General features: G+C 35.7%; 2 protein-coding genes across 6 annotated transcripts; both read right to left on the bottom strand.

The window, feature by feature from the left end:
* Positions 1-352: 352 nt before the first annotated feature.
* On the bottom strand, positions 353-6,166 carry hoxa11b (homeobox A11b). The gene is made up of 2 exons (XM_037783488.1): positions 4,813-6,166; positions 353-2,598 (listed from the first exon to the last, which is right to left on the bottom strand). The coding sequence occupies exons 1-2, from the start codon at positions 5,432-5,434 to the stop codon at positions 2,366-2,368; spliced, it is 855 nt and encodes a 284-aa protein (XP_037639416.1). The 5' UTR covers positions 5,435-6,166; the 3' UTR covers positions 353-2,365.
* Positions 6,167-13,033: 6,867 nt separating this feature from the next.
* Positions 13,034-17,345, bottom strand: hoxa13b (homeobox A13b). Of its 5 annotated transcripts, XM_037783486.1 has the most exons (3): positions 16,524-17,345; positions 15,690-15,711; positions 13,034-14,194 (listed from the first exon to the last, which is right to left on the bottom strand). In XM_037783486.1, exons 1-3 carry the CDS (start codon positions 17,299-17,301, stop codon positions 13,978-13,980), a joined length of 1,017 nt encoding a protein of 338 aa, XP_037639414.1. In that variant the 5' UTR covers positions 17,302-17,345; the 3' UTR covers positions 13,034-13,977. The 5 variants fall into 5 exon arrangements, with proteins under 5 accessions (XP_037639414.1, XP_037639415.1, XP_037639411.1 ...); XM_037783487.1 differs by lacking the exon at positions 15,690-15,711 and having other exon boundaries at positions 13,034-14,198; positions 16,530-17,345; XM_037783483.1 differs by lacking the exon at positions 15,690-15,711 and having other exon boundaries at positions 13,034-14,216; positions 16,530-17,345.
* Between the last annotated feature and the right edge of the window lie 4,478 nt (positions 17,346-21,823).

Below are 21,823 nucleotides of genomic sequence, written 5' to 3' on the forward strand. Positions count from 1 at the left end.
GACATTTTGGAAAAAGTGTCAATGAGTCTATTATAGCCTTTTTCCTAACAAGTGCCTTTAATTGTATTTAGTGTGACTATTCCTATGTCTGTAACCTGCTAAGTCTATTCATCTAAGTAAACAATTATATTTATTAAAATTTATATAAAAAATACAACCTAAATAGTGCATTAAAACAAATCAGTAAGATAATGTAAAAGAAAGGTGAAAAACAGCTATATAATGTATCTTTAAACAGTAAATTAACTGTAAAAAAAATACTGGGAAATTAATAAAAAAAAACTGTATTTTTCATTAACAGTACAAAGCTGTACATTTCAGCGACAGTATAATAATGTTAATTTTACAGTAACATAAAGACAACCCTGCTGCCAGATCTTTACTGTTATTTTACTGTGTGGCCTAAATTCACATTTAGCATCAAACTGATGTGAAGAAGTTGGACGTAGGTCATTCCAATACAAAGAGCTCCATCAGACTGGAATAATCTTCCTCTTTTTTCTGAGATCTATTACCTCTTTCCGTTGCTTCATGTACATCTTTATTTTCTCATCTTAAAACAACCTGTTCATGTTTTTTAATTTGTGTGTGTGTGATCCTCAGTTTATTTGTGCTATACATATAACCTGAAGACAAACTGTTGCAATTGTTCTTTTATGCTGATGTAATTGATTTAAATATGGTCATTGTATCAAATGTTTCTAGTATAACAGCAGAGGGCTGATGAGGGGGTCAGGGTGGGAGATGGTGAGCAAGCTGTCTGTATCTGTGTATTTGCAGTGTATGTTTTTTATGTAATGCTGTTTTGTCTGTATGTGTTTTTTTTGTATTTGTGTCTATAGGACCCCCTCGAAAATGAGATGCAAAATCTCAAGGGGCTATCCTATCCTTTCAATAAATTCAAATTCAATTTGGATTAAACCTCTCCAGATGATAAATTAATGAACATACAGATAGTGATGGTTGTAATAGTGATCTGGAGTTCTTTATTTACCCCCAGTGTCACTCCCATGATTAGCTGACTTTACATAAATAGATTCACATTCTTTGGTATAGTGTGGCATGTAACATCTATTATAGCCCATATATGCATTCACACAAGTGTCAAGATTGTTTCAGTAAGATGATAGGGTGATAGCCCTACATGATAGGGTGTACTGTCCTAGACCTCTAACAATTTATCATGATTATTTATTTTATTTTATTTATTTATCTATTTATTTATCTATTTTTTTGTAAACTTGTTTTTTTTGAGTGCCCTCTGGGTATTGTCATGGGATATCTATCAGTCCAAACATGTTTGTGTAATGGATTGTCAGAGTTGTATTAACAAAATTCAGAAATAAACTCTGTTTGAAAAAAAAAAAAGATTGTTTCAGTATAAGCCCTAACAGGCATGTTATGTCAGGAATCAGCCCCAGAACTGAATGAACCCTTTGTAATGGATATCAAACAATAACTGCAGCGGATCTCGTTTCCCAGCCATGAGGGAATAAAAAGCACCGGACCTACATATCATTGCATCTGATACGATACACGTGCTGGCATATAAAATAAAAATTTGGATGGTGTTTCATTGCTTTTATCTGCGGTTTGCCTTTTGGATGAAGTTCGGAAATAATCCAACTTTACGGCCACAAGAGCTCAACAAAAAGGGTTCAAGCGCAGATGTTAAGTATCAGATTTATGAAATGGATGAATTGGTGTATCAGATTATAACTTAACTCACTCTCTAAATATGCGACATTGAGCGGTCATTTGGGGGTTAATAGTGTCAGGTGAGGTCTGATATAGTAATGCCAAAACACACAAAACAGGTTTAAAGTCACCGGAGTTTGTATTTGTACAATATAAAGTTAAAATATTAAGAGAAAAGACACGGACAGTATAGTTTGATGTCAAAATTTCGGGCCATATAAAAGTTGCGTGCGTAAATTTGGGGAAACAATTTATATTCTAAAGAATTTAAGGAAAAAATAAAAAAAATAAAAAAAGTCCACAATAATCTCCGTTTGTATTATTACATAATATTTTGTATTATTAAATAATACAAAATTAATTTAGACACATCTAGCTTTCCGCGTAAGAACGCTATACACGCAACCATGCAACTTTAAAATTGGGAAAATTGCTTATTGGTCGGGCAAGCAGAATAACAGGCCTATAATAATAATAATAATAATAATAATAATAATAATTGAGCCAACGGTGTTTAATGACAAAATAGTGTATAAATAGTATAATTCTTTATGAAGTCTGGCATATTAAAAAAAGTCGCCACCCATCCTGTCCAGGTAACATGTGAAGGCTTAGATGTGAAGATGTGGAGTCTTGATGTCACAGTGACAGTCTCTTTGTTCAGTGTTTATAGCAGGGGGTTTGTGGTGTAGTACTGTAAACGGTCTCTGTTCAGTTTCTTCTCCTTCATCCTCCTGTTCTGAAACCAGATTTTGACCTGGCGATCTGTCAGATTGAGCATCCGCGAGAGCTGCACCCGCTTCTCTTTGTTGATGTAGACGCTGAAAAAGAATTCCCTCTCCAGTTCTCTGATCTGATACTTTGAATAAGGACATCTCTTCTTGCGCGTCCTCTGGCCACCTGAAAAGATAAACAAATAAAAGAAAAAGGCAAAATGTCACCACATGAGATATATAGACACAATGTAACAACATGAAATCATGTGTCCATTTCCTGCTTTGAAGCAGTGGTGCACTGTAAACTGTTAATTTACAGCAGGATTTCAACAGTATTAACCTGTTATTGCTAAAAACAGTGCTTTACTGTTAATACAAAAGAAAACCTGTTAAATTACGCTCATAGGTCGTTTGTTTTTTAACTGAACTATAATGCATTCTTAAAAAACAGCACTTTACTGTTGATCAACTGTCTAAAATATCATCAGTAACAGTTTCATGCATTATTTTTTTAATTCTGGGACCTGATCTGCACATGTGAGGCTTGTACATTGTACATGATTGTAAAATCAGTGAATTAGCTTTATTGTTCTTCACTCACATGTTGTTCTGGTTTGCATTCTGTGCTTGTAGACAGCTATAGACAGACATTTTGGGAAAAGTGTCAACAAGTCTATAATAGCCTTTTTCCTAACAAGTGCCTTTAATTGTATTTAGTGTGACTATTCCTGTCTTTAACCTGCTAAGTCTATTCATCTAGGCAAAAAATAATGTTTATTAAAATGTATGTAAAAAATACAACCTAAATAGTGCATTAAAACAAATCAGTAAGATAATGTAAAAGAAAGGTGAAAAACAGCTATATAATGTATCTTTAAACAGTAAATTAACTGTAAAATACTATGAAATTAATAAAAAAAAAACAGTTCAAACTGTATTTTTCATTAACAGTAAGCTGTACATTTCAGCGACAGTATAATAATGTTAATTTTACAGTAACATAAAGGCAACCCTGCTGCCAGTTCTTTACTGTTATTCTACTGGGAAATTCTTAACAGTGGTGGTGGTCTGACTTTGGAGTTCAAGTGTTTCCCTCCTCTCTCTCTCTCTCTCTCTCTCTCTCAGGCCTGCAGGACCAGGATTTGTAAACAAAGATGTTGGGCATGAAGGGGTCTGCATGTCGGAAGTTGTGAAAACTTATTGAAATCTGTAAAACCATACCGGCTGGCTTTTAAGAGTTGAGGGCGTGGGCCTTTAAACCGAACAGTATCGAGTATCTGATATGCTTGTTGTACGCTTTTTGATTTCACTGTGCGTAAAAAGCTGTTGTTTTAGTGTTTAGTGAGAGCAAAGTCCATGAAAAGAAAATGTTGAATTAAATCCTCACAAATCCTGTGAATTTGTAAATATTTGTGTTTGAATAAGGAGCATGGTTTAAAAGCCAAAAATCTGCTCCAAAGTCACATCAAAACTCCTCTTTAGTCAACCCAGAATAACTCAAATGATCAATCCAAAAGTAAACAAGTTAAAAAAAAATAACATAAGAAGTTAATTGACACAAATATGTGAGTTATAGGTTGTTTCTAAAATGTTTAGATTGTTATTTCAATAATATCTTATAGGGGTTTAAGCCAAAATCTGCTTCAAAGTCACATTAAAATTCCTCTTTAGTCAACCCAGAATAAACTAAATTATCAATCCAAAAGTAAACACGTTAAAAGAAATAACATAAGACGTTAATTTGGTTTATTCTGGGTTGACTAAAGAGCAATTGTGATGTGAATTTGTAAATATTTGTGTTTGAATAAGGAGCAGGATTTAAGCCAAAATCTGCTCCAAAGTCACATCAAAATTCCTCTTTAGAATAAACCAAATGATCAATCCAAAAGTAAACACGTCAAAAAATATAACACAAGAAGTTAATTGACACAAATATGTGAGTTATAGGATGTATCTAAAATGTTTAGATTGTTATTTCAATAATACTTTATAGGGGTTTAAGCCTAAATCTGCTCCAAAATCACATCAAAATTATTCTTTAGTCAACCCAGAATAAACCAAATGATCAATCCAAAAGTTAACACGTTAAAAGAAATAACATAAAACAGTTAATTGACACAAATATGTGCCATATAAATGAAGTTTACAGGCCAACTATACAAGCTCATATGCAGACCAAAAAAAAGTGGAGATGTTGTTTGAAATGTTGGAAGACAAAGCTTAAAGCCAAAGTCTTCACGGCCAATTCCAATCCCAAGGCACGTGATCTTGTCGTTTAATAACATAGTTTTGTTATAGGGGTAAAATCTGCAGGCCCTCCATAAACCTTACTTATAAAACAGCATATAAAAAGCTTTTAAGAGCAACGCGTTAGATTTGTCCTCTCCTATATACTCACTGCTGCTGCTTTTGCTCTGCTTCTCTTCACTGTGGTCGGAGGACGACTTGGGACTGCAGCTCTCAGCCATGTCCGAGCATGCCGGACCTGGGCTCGTTTTGGCCGCATGTCTGTCCACGTCTGCCGCTTGTGCCGTCTGAGTCGTGCCGCTCTCTGCGCTCCCGTACGCGGTGTCGAAGAACTGGTCGAACGCCTGCGGCAAGACGCCGTTCCTACCGACGCTGCTGTGATAGAAGCCGTGCGTCGTCGGGTTGTTGGAGGAGCTAGAGTGGCTGGATGAGCCTCCTTTCACCAGGATCTCTCCACCTCCACCTCCACCTCCACCTCCACCCCTGGAGGTCTGGCTCGTCCAGCCGTCCCTGTGCACCATGTCCTCCGGATAGCAGTGTGACAGGCTCCCCCTGCTGTGGTGGTGGTGCCATTTACTGGACGCATCAATGCCATAGTCTCTGAAAGCCACGTCTCTCACTGGTACTGAGGACTGGTATGGGTATGTCATGGGACAAGAGGACTGGCTCTGGGTTAAATAGTGAGGGAGACCCGGGAAGTCTGCTCCGGAGACGTAGTAAGTGCAACTCGGTAAATACATATTAGAGCCAGAGATCCGCTCATCAAAATCCATATTCTGCCTGTTTTGAGAAAAACGTCCTATAATAAACCGCGTAACGTCCTATAATAATAATAATAACGCGCACATAGTTCCTCCGCGTTCGCTGCATGCGCTCCAGTCACTTTGAGAGGCAGACTGGTGGAGCAAGAAATCCTTTAGACGTGCAAAGCAAAGCTGACGTGGGGGATCCATCTCTATCCATTCCTGAGGGCCAAAAGCCATGTGACCACTGGCACAAAATGACAGATAGCCTACGCCTCAATGTGTAGAGGGCTATAAGAGTCAATGAGTTTATAAAGTAGAGCTTTTGGCTGTATGGGGAAGGGAAAAATACTGAGAGAGAGAGACACAATTTAGGCTATTTTGGAAAACATTTTAGGCTCTTTTTTCATTGTAGAGATATACTTCTATCCGTCTGTGTGGACTGTTATTGCTATTAAATTACCACATTACAGGGTAGAACAAAACAGAATTATATCCGATTTCACGCCCAAGCTGCTTAACCTGCCATTTTTATACCTTTAGGTTCGTTTTTAAAACCCAACCCTCACCTTAACCCTAACCTTAACCTCTGAAAGGGGACGCCTGAAACGAGACGAAGACATTTTTAGACCATGCAAAGGCAACACGATTTAGACTTTGCTATGCATGTGAGAGCTTAATCCTTCAGGCACACATAACATTTAACAGGCTAAAATAGATCACTTGTTGAGTTTGATATGACAGGTCTTATTTTAAGAATTAGGACCTGTAAGGCATACGTGTCAATTATTTTTGGAGGATATTTTAACCAATTAAATCTATTTATTTCTATTTCTATTTTTTTATTCTTATTTTATTCTAACGTTTTTATCTATTCTTTTGTTATTATACTGCTTACTTGCACCAACAAAACCAAAGCCAATTCCCAGTGTATACCTCTTACACCTGGCAATAAACACGATTCTGATTTTGATTCTGATTTAAAAGGATTTCATGAATTCGTCGTTTTCTCTGTGAGAATTTTAAATTGCTTCTCTGGCTTATAGACTCATCTAGTCTACAAGTGCAATGCACTTTTTTTTCAGGCATCAGTCCAATTTGGCACCAAACAAAAAGACGAAAGGCCTGTAAAGACAGACTCCTCTCTTATGGTTGCTATGTGTTTGTTGGGAGCAGCATTTCATTTAAAGGTCCCATATTGTAAAAAGTGAAATTTTCGTGTCTTTTATATCATAAAGCAGGTTTAAGTGATATATAAATACTGTGAAAGTGTCAAAACGCTTAATCCACAGAGAAATACACACAGCCCGTTTTCAGAAACTGTACGTTTGAAACAAGCCGTCAGGATTTCTGTACATTTGTGATGTCACGAATCTACAATATTTAGACAATTTCACAGTTTTAAACATAAACATTCTAAATGTGTGCCTGTTTATTTCCTGTTGGAGTGTATGTGAATGACATCAGCCGACAGGATGTAAACATGGACCCAAACTGTTTCCTAGCAACGCAATTCAGTTGCCACTCGTTGAAATTTGCTAAAACTGAGCTTTTCAGACAGAGGGTAAATACAGGCATATTCAGACAGACAGTATGAGAAAAATAATGTGTTGTTTGAACATTACAGCATGTAAACATGTTCTAGTGGAAACCCAAAATACAAGTATGAACCTGAAAATGAGCATGATATGTCCCCTTTAAGCATGCCAGCTCGCCTCTGTTGTAGACTTCACCATTTCACCCATTTATGTTTAAGTGCGTGCTGATTGTGTCTGTTTGTGCGCGTAAAAGTTGATACGAGGTTCCAGACGCAGCCTGGATGAAGTTCATATGAGGCTAATGAGCTGATGTACGCATGCGTTTACCGTCTAATGTAAACATACAGATGTTAGGCTACTACTAATAATAAAAAGGGGCTCCAGTCTTTACATCGTCCAATAGAAACCTTTGGACACGGGCTGTTTCCATCACTCCAATCCATTTTCATTTGTCATCGCTGCTGAGTAAGTGGGCACACATGTGTCACATATCACTAATCCTGTTATGCAGCCAATTTTAGAATTTAAGTCCAAACTCACTTTTCATACATCAAAGCCTGTGAATTTGTTATGTGCAGGGAAGCATATAGGAGACTGTGTGATAGTTCATTCTGCCCAGGTGCTTTTGCTGTTTGAGTTGTTACCACGTGAAACTGTTATTCATTTTGGAGATTAAAATAGCCTTACATGATAAACTTGACGACAATTTCCTATTTTTTTTTATTCTTTTGTGAATTATTCAGCCACTTCAGCCTTGAGGCCGAGGATTGGATTAGTTTTTCACATTAAACCTCTTTTCTACTATACGTCTACAGCTTCAAAGATATTGTTATAACCAGAGCCAGTAGATGCGCATTAATACACTAATAGAAATCGTATGCATTGTATTGATTAGGCGTGTTGGCTGTATGTTTTAACAAAAAGCTGGTAAACCTTGACCTCCAGCCGGTTTCCATAATAAAGGAAAAGAAACGCTCAAAAAATATAGTTTCATTAAATTTAAATCATCCTACTTTATCAATACGAAATTATTAATCTAGCCAAATTATATATTGTATTAAAAAGGCATCTTAAAGCATGGCCAAATACTTTGAATAAAATGAAATTTAATATACCAAAATATTTTGTTGATATCATTTTTTTTGTTGCCATTTACTTAGACAACCACAAGAAAGTCAAGGCTGGTTAGTTGTTTCTGAGTCGCCTTGAAAGGTTCAGATGCAATAAAGTTGAGGAGGAGGGGGGGATAAAAAAGGGAAAGAAATCCTGTGGCCTGAAGACCTCAGAAGAATAAATATATGATATTTATTTCAGTGTAGCAAATGTAGAAGCTGAAGCTGTATAAAAATACATGTGAGCAGCCACTCTCTGCTGATGTGGCTGTGAGGAGGCAGCTAGAGGGGATTTTAAAAATAAAAGCATGTTTTCTTGGTTTCTCTCTGACTTTTCCTCCGACACTTAGGAGGACTGTGGTTTAACTTAACTGCCTGAAAATCTGTGTGCTCCTGCCTTTCCTGAGTCCATTTCACAAGGGGCCATTTTATAATATTTAGGTAAAAAGTGCGGGTTCAGATTTACCCATTTAAAGGCCCAATCTGTCATGTTTGTGCTAAATAAATACAGGTTACATGTAGCTTTTATTTATGTATCCAAATTTTTGAGTTTGTGAGCAATAGATTACAAATTTGCATTTTATTTCAATTTATTTCCATGTTTATAAGCATTACTTGTGTAATCAAAAATATATATATAAAAAACTTAATTTAAATCTAGTTTGTCTCTGAATTAAAGGAGTTGTATAGGCTAAATCAATAAGACAGTGTCAGCAGATTTCAAACCTGTGTTTTGAATTGTGGTATTTACATTTGGATCATGCAGTCAAGGAGCAAAACATTTCCCACTTTTTTGATATTTATGATGATTTGAAAATGTTTCTGTACTGATTTATTACTCAAAATAAAGCTTTTTTTCAAGGTTCTTTCAGTGTAATGGCTGCAACGTTGTTAACGTGAATCACTCTGAAGACAAACGATTTATTTCAAATGACTGAAACAGGATGATTTGAGCCACAGACCATAAATACGGATTTTGAAGCTGAAACAAAAATGATCCCAGATTAGGTTTATTGATAGTTAACTGTTTGTATTAGTTAAGCTAAAACTATTTTTTTGCCACAGACTCCATGGTTTCTAAAGTAATAAACAAGGTATTTCATATTATTTAAAGTTAACTGGTGGAATACGAGAAAAAAAAATTACATATTTGACAGTGATGAAGGACAATATTGAAATCTGAACTCACACAATGGGCCCCTGGACATAGACATGTAAAGAACCACCACTCATTAGCCACAGATTCAAAGAGACATATTTTTGGTCATTTTGCATCTCTTTGTAGTTGTTTTGCATCTATTTTTGGTCATTTTGCATCTCTTCGTAGACATTTTGCGTCTATTTTTGGTTGTTTTGCATCTCTTTCTAATCGTTTTGTATCTCTTTCTAGTCATTTTGCGTCTCTTTTTGATTGTCTTGCATCTCTTTGTAGTTGTTTTGCATCTCTTTCTAATCGTTTTACATCTCTTTCTAATCGTTTTACATCTCTTTTTGGTCGTTTTACATCTCTTTTGGGTCGTCTTGCATCTCTTTCTAGTCGTTTTGCATCTCTTTCTGGTCGTTTTGCATCTCTTTCTAGTCGTTTTACATCTCTTTTTGGTCGTTCTGCATCTCTTTTTAGTCGTTTTACATCTCTTTTTGGTCGTTCTGCATCTCTTTCTAGTCGTTTTACATCTCTTTTTGGTCGTTTTACATCTCTTTTTGGTCGTTTTGCATCTCTTTTTAGTCGTTTTACATCTCTTTTTGGTCGTTCTGCATCTCTTTCTAGTCGTTTTACATCTCTTTTTAGTCGTTTTACATCTCTTTTTGGTCGTTTTGCATCTCTTTTTAGTCGTTTTACGTCTATTTGTTCGTTTTGCATCTCTTTTTGTTCGTTTTGCATCTCTTTTTGGTCATGGTCAACAGATACCAGAAAACTAAAATAATTGAACGTTTGAAGACATCAAGGTGTAGAGAAACTGAAGAGCGAACAGAAAAAGATGGAGTTTGACAGCACAGAGGAGTGTGTGTATGTGTGTGTGTGTGTGTGTGTGTGTGTGTGTGTGTGTGTGTGCGTGTGTGTGTGTGTGTGTATGTGTGTTTGTGTCTCCGGAAGTGGTGGACTGTTGGGGGGTTTACAGCTGAGGAGGATGCTGTAAAACACAACAACTTCAAAAAGATAATAAAATTGTTTGGATTCACAAATTCAACCTCTCATTCATCCTCAAATATTCTGTCTGTTACGCAGATGTGATAATATTGCAGAAGGCAGCAGGTCTTCTAATTAAACACAGATCAGTCAAACTTCCTGTCTGCCTGTCTTCACTTTAAAGTGTGAACGTCTGTTGCCATTATTGTCCAGCTATGTTTTCATATTCATAAATGCAGTTTTGTTGTATCATATTTCGGCAATAAACACTGAGGAAAGGCTGCTACCAAATACAGCTGTGGTGTGATGCAACAAATATGGAGAAAAAAATAATTAAAATAAAATGCTGCAGTAGCCAAAGACAAATGTAAATTAACAAAACTTTCTCATCCAGAGTTAAACATGTTCATGCATTTGATTGTGCTGTTTGGAAGGAAGAATACCCAGCTATGCCAACTCATTAGTGTTCTGATATATTAGTTTGTTGGGGGAAAGATTTTAATTTTCCTCAATTACATGTTTCCTTCAACTGTATAAATAGCAAATTCTAAATAAAGATTTGAATTTTTGTCTGAAGTTCATCGCACATTTGTTGCTGTGTTAACTTTAATGTCCTCTTTTGGAAAATGGAAAGGTTTCAATTCAGCAAGTTTTCACTATTAGATTTAGATTTTATATATTAGTTATTTAGCTATTATTAGTGTTGTTACTGAGTAATACAGTGGCACGCTTCAGGCCTACATACGGGGCTTTTTTGGAGTGAGGTGCATTAACCTGTTTGACTGTTAGGGGGAGCAATGACACAGAATAACAGAATAGAGGTTTGTGAAAAGGAAATCCATCTCAACAAGGTAGAAGAACATCTACACATCAACATGAGCCACATCATTCCCAAACAGCAGTCCAAACGCTTTATTAAACCATTTCAGCTTTATATAAGTATTACCTGTATTAAAAGTCACATCTATCCAGTCGATTAATAGCCCTTTAGCAAAAAAAAAACTTGCCTTGCTATTGTTAGTTAGAAGAGTTAGACAGTTTGGAACTCAGTGCTCCGGTTCTAGAATTTCATATTTTAATTTGATAGAAACATCTGGAATATTCTATCCGGTTCTAGAATTTAATATTTTAATTTGATAGAAAAATCTGGAATATTTGACACTGCGTTCTAAATTGGTTTCTATTGTGTTAATGAAGCTGCAGGCCTACATGTCCATTATGTGATTGTCATAAGATCATGTGGATCACATTAACGCCATAATACAATTATAATACTGTCACAAGGACCGACACATGAAAGATTTCCTGCCCAAAGCAATAACTCTATACAACACCACTCATCTGTCTAACAGATGAGGGCTCTCATCTTTATATAGTTTCTGTCACAACCAGCCTCCATGCTGTTTTGCTCCTGTTATAACCTTGCACATGTTTAATTTGCACATACCTCATTTAATTATAAAACAAAAAAATGTAACTTGCACACTATGCTAATGTACATAGTACATTATTCTATGTTTATATTTTTATATTCTCTATGTTAGCTGTATGGTATTTGTATTCTAATGTATTTGTTATATTTTGTATTCTATAGATATTTATCTCTAGTGTCATATGTACATTTTATTTACTGTCCCTGTGCATTGCCTGCATAACCTGCTGCTGTAACACAATAATCCCACAATTTAGGATCGTCCATCCATCTCATATCTATCTAATACAGCATTTCATTTGAGGTAGAAGGCCAAATATCAACACTGACAACTAGATAAAAGAGTTGGGTAATGTTTTGTTTAAATACAGTTTTTTACAAATCGATTTTCTTTGTCAGTTTTTGTTCACAATGAGATGGACACATAAGCAACGTTCGTTCTTTAACACAAAGAAGAGCAGGTCATGTACTTGATGAATTTACACACATAAAACAGACTGTACCTTTAATATTTCGTTTTTTTTCGATTGATTATTATTTAATAAATATGAGCTTGAATTGGATGATGTTTCAAACATTTTGGGAGGCATTTTAGGAACGAAATTTTGAATTGCATTCAACAAAAAAAAAGCACAAAAGCACGTGCATATGCAAAAAAACATGATAAAACACAAATGATAACTGTGATTCGAGAGATTATTTCTCATTCTCATTTTTTGAACAAATGTTATCATTAAGAAAAAAAAAGAACTACAATTAGCTGTGTAACAAAAAAATAGGCAATAACATAACAACAATAATAATAATAAGTCACCATTATCATGGGCTTTGAGCTGTGCCATGACTTCATAAAGGCTTCATAAATTATATTTTGTCAAATCTGTCATATGCTAATATCACAATATTTCTTCTGTAGCCCTAAAATATTTGTATAGTATCCTAAAGAGATATTTCTATTATTATTGAAGAGAAATAAGGTTTCGAGTTTTTGCCTTAATTGTTTAAGTTGAATATAATTTCATTAGGTAAGGTAAATACTAAATAGGTATAAATAGGCATGTTCTCACTCACACACACACACACACACTTACACAAACAAACAAACAAAACAATGAATGTGAGAGTATAGAGGCAGATGTATAGAGTCTATTAGCAGATGCTGTGCTGACAGAGCTTCACCACCAGATGGCAACACAAACTCTTAATGAGCTCCTGCAGGCCTGTTGGCCTACACACACACACACTCATCACTTTAGGGGAATATATATACACCATAGTCATTTGTAATTTTACCATGAAATTAATTTATAAAGCCAACCCTTGATCGATCAGGCACCCATGTCCAATTTGGACAACAACAAAAAAATGATGAAAATGACAAGATCACATTGTGTCTCTCAAACATTTATTGTCAAAAAACTTTGGCTATTGCAGTCAAAAAAGGGTAGAATAGATAGTTGCAGTCAGATAATATTTACATGTTTAAATATGCTTGTGTTTTTAGTACTCTTCTTGACTGACAGGGCGGAAGTTGCATAGGTCAGTCTGAGTGTTATTCTAAGTAAAAACCCTGTGTTTAGAAGAAGAAAAAAAAGACAGTGACATGGACAATAAAACCTTTTGAAATGCTCTGGCTATAGTTTCACGTTTGATAACGTTTAATGAGATCCGATACTGCTGATTAACTAACATATATAGGGCTTATTTTAAATGTTAAGACAGGGATGTAGTAAACTCCAAAGCTCCAAATTGTGGAGTTTATCTAAATAAGTGAATTATACACCCAAGAAGTGCTGTAGTCTACTATTGCCTCTGCAAGGAAAGAGTATAGATACATATTTTGTTTTTTTTCTCTTGAATGAATGCTGAAAATGTAATTTCCAAAATTCATTTTCCTTTATTCAATTATTTGAATTAACTTGTTGACTCTTTTCATTGTGAAGATCTCAGACTGAAGGTGCCAATTTAGCCACCCATTTGTTATTATGTCTAAAGAGAAGAATATAGTTATTGTAAATGACTCTAGTCGTAATTTCTGGATTGGATTAAGTGGAATAAAAAGCGCAGGATTTCTCGGTGTGTCTTCGTGCCTTTAAGGCCAATAAGTCTTATTGTTTGGTGAATATTTGAAGGAGATTTTGCATCCCTCGCAGAGTCGCTTTGGTCAACATGTCGAAGACCATTTCCTTTTTCTTCTGTCTGTCAACAGGCCGCATCGACTGGTTCCAATTAAAATGTGAGGAAGGAAATGTGTATAGGTCAAAAACAGAGTTCATAATGTAATAAATTATAGCAGTTTTTTCTTTTTTTTTTTTTAAAGATGAAGGCCTCCTTGTGCCTCCTGTCTCAGTATATCTCCACAGCTAACTGGAGCTCTTGAACTTAGTGACGACTTTCTTCTCCTTTACGCGCCGGTTCTGAAACCAGATTGTCACTTGTCTCTCTGTCAGGTTCGTCTGAGCAGATATCCTCCTCCTTTTGTCCTTGGTGATGAATTTATTGGCAGCATACTCCCTTTCCAGTTCTTTGAGCTGCACCTTGGTGTATGGCACACGCTTCTTTCTCCCACGGCGGACAGAGCTGTCTCCACCAGAAATAGTGTCTGGAGGGGAAAAAAATGAAATATCACATTTTAATCGAACACTGTTAAGAATTTCCCAGTAAAATAACAGTAAAGAACTGGCAGCAGGGTTGCCTTTATGTTACTGTAAAATTAACATTATTATACTGTCGCTGAAATTTACAGCTTTGTACTGTTAATGAAAAATACTGTTTTTTTTATTAATTTCACAGTATTTTAGAGTTAATTTACTGTTTAAAGATACATTATATAGCTGTTTTTCACCTTTCTTTTACATTATCTTACTGATTTGTTTTAATGCACTATTTAGGTTGTATTTTTTACATACATTTTAATAAACATTATTTGTTGCCTAGATGAATAGACTTAGCAGGTTAAAGACATAGGAATAGTCACACTAAATACAATTAAAGGCACTTGTTAGGAAAAAGGCTATAATAGACTTGTTGACACTTTTCCCAAAATGTGTGTCTATAGCTGGCTACAAGCACAGAATGCAAACCATAACAATATGTGAGTGAAGAACAATAAAGCTAATTCACTGATTATCCAATCATGTACAATGTACAAGCCTCACATGTGCAGATCAGGTCCCAGAATTAAAGAAATACTGCATGAAACTGTTACTGATGATACTTTAGACAGTTGATCAGCAGTAAAGTGCTGTTTTTTAAGAATGCATTATAGTTCAGTTAAAAAACGGCCTATGAGTGTAATTTAACAGGTTTTCTTTGGTATTAACAGTAAAGCACTGTTTTTAGCATTAACAGGTTAATACTGTTGAAATCCTGCTGTAAATTAACAGCAATTGTTTACAGTGTGCTTTCACGCCCAGTTTTTGGTTCCAACTGCTTTTATTTTGGTAAATCGAAGCATTATATCTACATGTTTGTGTTGATGAGTAAAGTTAGAAAACTAACAATGCACAGTGTAAAACAGACTAACTAATGATTGGAAAAAACAACAACTACATGATAAAGAGTTGTGATATTTGTATGCCCCCTAGAACAGATATATGGAGGCTTCAAAATAAGAGCAACAAAGTCCTGTTACTGATTACCGCTCCAGCTTGGCTGAAGATGACTTAACAGATTGCTTCAGATCATTTACAAACTTTAAAAGCAGCTATAAAGGTCAGTTTTAGGTTGAATGTTTTTTTCAATATATCATCTTACCATTGAACGAAAATCTTTTTGAATTATTTCAAAAATAAAAAAAATTCTTTCACGCTTATTATTATTAAATATCAACTGTGGAAAACAGCTTTTTACATGAGACATATTTCTGCAAGTTTAACTGCAAACTGTATATGTGCATATTTTCTGTGTCAATAAAACAATTACAAATATTTTACCCATTTTATCTTATTTATATGTAGAGTACATGAATGTGGGTATATGCATGTGTGTATATATATGCAATATGCATTTATACATGTGTATTTGTTTATCTAATAGAATTACTCTTACTATTTCTATATTTATCAATATTAGCTTGCTGTCAATCTGATATGGTGCTCTCTTTCTCTCCACATGGCACCCCAAATATATAGGGTTTCTTGGGAATATGTTGTGATTATGTATGTACACATGTGTTTGTATGGATATGTACAGTATGTATGTGTATAGGCAAGGCAAGGCAAGGCAAGGCAGCTTTATTTGTATAGCACATTTCAACAACAGGGCAATTCAAAGTGCTTTACATAAACATTCAAGAACATTGCGACAAGGTGCAAAAGAACATTAAGACATAATTAAAACAGTTATAAAAACATTAAAGATTAGAAAATAAAAACAAGCTAAAATAGAATATAACACACAAGAGTAAAAGCTATAGTGCAGTATAATATCATTATCTGGTTTCATAAAAAGCAGCAGCAAACAGGAAAGTTTTATCATATATATGTATATATGTGTATATATATTTGTGTGTATATGCAGGAATGTATGTATGTATATATGTATATATTTAACTTATTAATTATTTTTTTCCCCCATTGTTTAGACATTTTATGTGGACACTCTTGTCTCCAAATAAAAAATGAATTAAAAAAACAAAACGAGGATTTCCACAGAGGATTTGACTGTGGCTGCTCCTTGGTGCATATGTATGTGTATATGTATATATGTGTATATATATATGTATATATATATATATATATTTGTGTGTATATGCAGGTATGTATGTATGTATGTATATATGTATATATATATGTATATATTTAACTTATTTATTTATTTTATTTTTGTTTTTTTCCCCAATTATTTAAACATTTTATTTGGACACTCTTGTCTCCAAATAAAAAAATGAATTTAAAAAAAACAAAACAATTACCTTGTAACGAGGATTTCCACAGAGGATTAGACTGTGGCTGCTCCTTGGTGGTGCAGTAAACTTGACCGCTCCATCCATTGGTGATGGCCCATGGCTGGTATGGCTCCATAGGCAACAGAGACTCGTGTCTTGGCTCAGATGGAGGTACAGGTACGACAGGCACGTCCAAGTAGCTGGGCTGGTAAGGACCTGAGGAATAGCCCTGATAAAACGCAAACTCCTTTGCTGCCCTGCTGGAGAACTCCTCACCAGAGACAGACGAGTCCATGTATTTATCACCATAACCAGAGGGCTGCGCGCAAGCTTTGACGCTGCCGTGTGACATCCTGCACGGGTAATAGCTGCTGCCAAAATATCCATAAGGCAAAGACGCATTGGGCGAGCTCTGGGTGGCTGAACAGGGGCTGCATTGTTTGCCAGGCTCCCCCATGCCCATGCCCATGCCAGAGACTGGCACCTCACTTGCAGCAGCAGCAGAGTAGGTGGTGCTCGGAGCCAGAGAGGTCGGATGCGCTAACAAACTCCTGCACTGGTTCGCTGCGAAATTGCCTCCAGTAAATCCCTCCATGCTCTTGCTTCTCTCATCCAAGCTGCTGTTGTCGTAGAGGAACATCACCGGGTCAATCCAGTGCGAGTGGAGGAGTAATGAAGCGGTCATAGCATGGCATGTCCCTAAATCGAGACGAACCAACTCCTTTTTTAAAAATCCCCTCGACTGACTGAGCAGAGACAGAGACTCTCGTGCAGAGTAACGATACCAACATGAGTACATAAAGATCGCGAGGTTATTGGCCAGGGCCAAGCACGTGATATGCAAAGGAGATGATAAACGTCTAGACATCAGATAATGCACATCAAGCTGGATACTTGAGATGAGATGTTACTGTGCATCAGTAGATATTGTTTTATGCAAAAAAAGCCCTAAGGGTGTTTTTTCCTAACATTATTTTTAGTGGAATCTCAAACTGAGTGAACTTGTGATGTAAAGGCAGTCTTGTGTCATCACAACACACTTATATGATGGATTGTGTTTTACAATGCATGAGAAAAACTAGAGGATATAGCATATTTTTAAGGTGGAATTGATGCGTAATTACGCGTGCCATTTCGGTTGCACAAGCTCTTACTGTAAGAGTAAAGCAACACATTATTTCAGATATGTGGATTTATAATGATTTTGGATTTATATTCAGTCAAAAAGGTGCAGACTTTTGCTAAAATGTATCATGTTCTTAAATGATCTGGCTTTTAAGCATAATAATTACGCATGCAGATTTGGCCAGGGCCAAACACGTGATATGCAAAGGAGATGATAAACAGTCTAGACATCAGATAATGCACATCAAGCTGGATACTTGAGATGAGATGCTACTGTACATCAGAGTGATTCTATAATTAGGGATACGTGTCATGTCCATGGGCTGTATTTATCAATTTTACTAAATATTCACTTCAAGCAATTGTCAATTTTATATCAGGGCACATTTCTCTTTCATTTAAAGGTCCCATATTGTAAAAAGTGAGATTTTCAGGTCTTTTATATTATAAAGCAGGTTTAAGTGCTATATAAATACTGTTAAAATATCAAAACGGTCAATATACGGAGAAATTTTGCGTTTGAAACAAGCCGTTGGGATTTCTGTCCATTTGTGATGTCACAAATGTACAATATTTAGACCATTTCCCGGTTTTAAACGTAAAAATTCTAAATGTGTCCCAGTTTATTCCTGGTTGCAGTGTATGTGAATAACATCAGCTGACAGGAAGTACACATGGACCCAAACTGTTGCCTAGCAACGCAATTCCATTGCAATTCCGTTGAAATGTGCTAAAACTGAGCGTTTCAGACAGAGGGTAAATACAGGTATATTCAGTCAGATAGTATGAGGAAAATAAAGTTTTTTTTTAACATTACAGCATGTAAACATGTTGTAGTAGAAACAGAAAATACAAGTATGAACCTGAAATGAGCATAATATGGGACCTTTAATACAAAAAAGGTCAACAGGTCCCATCATTTATTTTGCAGAAAATGCATCTTATCTACTGGAATTTTTGCTGTTTTTGTGCTGTCCGATTTGCTAAAATGTCAGGTTTTGCTCTTCAGATTAACATTAAAATACATGTTTTTGTATATAATTTTCATAATTATTTGTTCAAAATAATCATTAAAATATGAGAAAGGTGTTTTAAAAAGCTATTTGGCTCATTCATGTACATTAAATCATCCACTTTGTGTGTGTCCGAGAAATCTCTGTCAACTGTGTTACCCATTGAAAAAGCCCCTATAAATCAGTATATATATGTAGTATATATTGTTATATGCAAAGAAGCCCTAAGCGGTATTTTTTTCCTAACTGGTTTTAGTGGAATCTCAAACTGAGTGAACCTGTGATGTAAAAGGCAGTCTTGTCAGTCGAGTTGTGTCATCACAACAAACTTACATGATGGATTGTGTAACACATGGCGTGAGAAAAACTATAGGATATAGCAGATTATTAAGGCAGAATTGATGCGTAATTACGCGTGCCATTTCGGTTGCACAAGCTCTTACTGTAAAGAGTAAAGCAAAACATTATTTCAGATGTGTGGATTTATAATGATCTGGGATTTATATTCAGTCAAAAGGTGCAGACTTTTACTTGTAATCTTCTGTGATTGTAATGTTTAAATGTATGTATCCTTGTTTCTTGTCTTTGTCCTTTCTGTGATGTTGCAAATGGAGCTGCTGTGATGCAAAACAAATTTCTGACCTGTCTGACAATAGAAGTATTATCGTATCGTAAAATGTATCATGTTCTTAAATTATCTGGCTTTTAAGCATAAAACAAACACAGATCAATGTCTTATGGATACATTTAAAACGCATATTATAAACAACATTAATAAATGTTAATCATCCTCACATTTTGCACAGCAATGTATAAATGTAAACACCAGTTCAGTGTCCACTAAAATACCAAAAGCATGCCACATTTGGCTGCACTCTTCCTCATAGACGCGGCTGGAGGCCAAGGTCAAGTTGAAAGCTGCAGTCTGGCCAAATAGGCACTTCATGCCAGGAAGCCCGAAGAGAAAACAGCTAAAAACCGAAGAGGAAGTTTCATGGACAGACTGTGCTTGTTTTTTTTTTAAGACAAGTTACATAAACGTGATCTCTTCTTCCTTTAAATCCTATCCGACTTTTTCCATGAACAAAAAAAGGCCAACAAATGGTCAAAATGCTCAGGATGACTTATTTTATCCTTCTACTAGAATGAAAAAGTGACTTGTAGGAAAATAAAGCGCTCTCCACGGTTCCTACATGCGTTCACATTATGCGTAAAATGCCTCCATAGGTGGGCTCTTGTTTTCCTGTGCAGAAAAGCAGAGCTAAAAACAGTCGTGCATTGCACCACATATACAAACAAAGTATGTAGTGCAAGAATAAAAATAAAATGTTTACACTTTAGCCTATATATGGCACTAAAACACTTAGCTGTGTGTTTGTGTACTGTGATAGACTGAAAAAAGTGTCAAACTAAATACTGTTTTTAAACTTCCAGAGTTCATTTTTGTTTTACATTTCTAAATGTGAGATCACAGACGCAGAGAAATGTGTACCCACCTAAATTTGAGCACCTTTTTTATTTTTAATAGAGTTTTCCCACCTTTTGAGGCTGTAAATCTTTACGGCCCAAGTTCATAGCTGCTTGCAGGCTGGACTGAGTATAGTGGTCCACGTTTCAGGCAAAAAAGCATAATGTTTTACTAAAATGGGTTCATGTTTGAGTTCTGTTTTTATTGCATCATCACGATACCAGACTTTAGAATCGGCTTTTTTTTATGTACTACTATATTGGATAGAAAAATTCTCTACTTTGTTAAATTTAGCACGAAACCAGTTTAGAGAAAGTGAGTGTTGGCTGGACAGGAATCATCTCAGCCACGTTGTTCACACATTAGTCTGTCTCAACATATAGCAGCTGCTAGGAGCGCTTATATGAGCCAGTTAAACCAAAAACATGACCCATGGCTAAACTGCAAATAGGTCAGGAGATGTTGATAAAGAAGAATTTAATTTGTTCTTTTTTATTTCCAATATGCTGTCCACACACACACACACACACACTCCACACACACACACATGCAGGCTCTTATCCGCATATTCAAATGGCAATATTTAAAATATTTTGTGTTCATTTGTCATCATAACCGAGATGGTATTATTAGTGACGCTGGCTAAAAGGCGCAGTTAGGATGAATAAAAATGATGTGGTATTTTAATTATTAATAGCCTCTGAAAAGTTGACGCCAATATGCAACTAAAAATACTACAATTGGTATATAAAGTCTGAAATATACAAATATCTGAAAAAAAAAACGTTTTGACCAACTGTAATCAAATTAATTAAAAGAATATCTCTTTAAGTACGACGGATAAACAGACACGGGCTTAATAAAACAAAGTACAACCGATGGTTGGTTGTAGTATTTTCACTGATAAGTTTGCAGAGCGTTTCTTAACGGTTCTTTGAAAAATATATATTATATTTTTTTGCAATATAGCACACACACACACACACTGCTTTAAATTTGGACAAAGAGGCAGCTATTAAAACTACACTGATGTGACAAGAGACCTTAGTCATTGCTTGGAATGCAAAAAATAAAAATTGGTTAATTCTTGGAGTATGAATTAAATAACAATTTGCAAAAAGAAAACACCAAAATAAATGTTGTGACAAGTCATCAATGTTAGACAACATGCGCACTAACTTGCCAACAAAATGCATCTTTTTTGTTGACTAGCTGCAAAATATAGGCATGCGCAAAAATGCACGTAGTATAAATCTGCATCATCACCGAGTTTAAGAACAAACACAAATCGCCTGCTGAATGCAAAGCTGATTAAAAAGTGTTGAAGCACTGGGATGAGGCTCGCAGCAGCAGCAGATGATGTCAGGCTGTGTGTGTGTGTGTGTGTCACAGTGTGCTGGAGGCCTGAGACCAAAGTGCTGCTCTGTTTGCAGTACCTATCAAGTTAGATGGCAACACAGCTCTTAGCCTACAGTGCTTAATGGACTTTTTATGGGTTTGTCTTGTGATCGCATGACCTATGGCTCCTTGGCCCCTCAGTGGCTCTTGGCAAACTTAGATCAGAAACATGCCGCCCTCCTGGTCGGCCTAAGTGGGGAGAGGAAAAGAGGTCCACATCCCCAACATTAGCCCACTACAGAGGCTGGCTGCATGATGCAACAGTCGGTCACAACTTGGTTTTGTGGAGAAAGCAATATTAAAATCTTCATTAGAGG

Source organism: Sebastes umbrosus, chromosome 11 (assembly GCF_015220745.1).
Source record: "Sebastes umbrosus isolate fSebUmb1 chromosome 11, fSebUmb1.pri, whole genome shotgun sequence".
In the NCBI taxonomy this organism is placed as follows: Eukaryota; Metazoa; Chordata; class Actinopteri; order Perciformes; family Sebastidae; genus Sebastes; species Sebastes umbrosus.

What these genes read in the sequence shown, in the direction of transcription:
- hoxa13b (XM_037783482.1), bottom strand. Translation starts at nt 17,301, where the DNA reads ATGTACTCATGTTGGTATCGTTACTCTGCACGAGAGTCTCTGTCTCTG. An exon ending in ATCCTCGTTACAAGGTAATT is followed by an intron (nt 14,217 to 16,523) that starts GTTTTGTTTTTT and finishes TTTCCCCTCCAG; the next exon opens with ACACTATTTCTGGTGGAGAC.
- hoxa11b (XM_037783488.1), bottom strand. Translation starts at nt 5,434, where the DNA reads ATGGATTTTGATGAGCGGATCTCTGGCTCTAATATGTATTTACCGAGT. An exon ending in GCAGAGCAAAAGCAGCAGCA is followed by an intron (nt 2,599 to 4,812) that starts GTGAGTATATAG and finishes TTATCTTTTCAG; the next exon opens with GTGGCCAGAGGACGCGCAAG.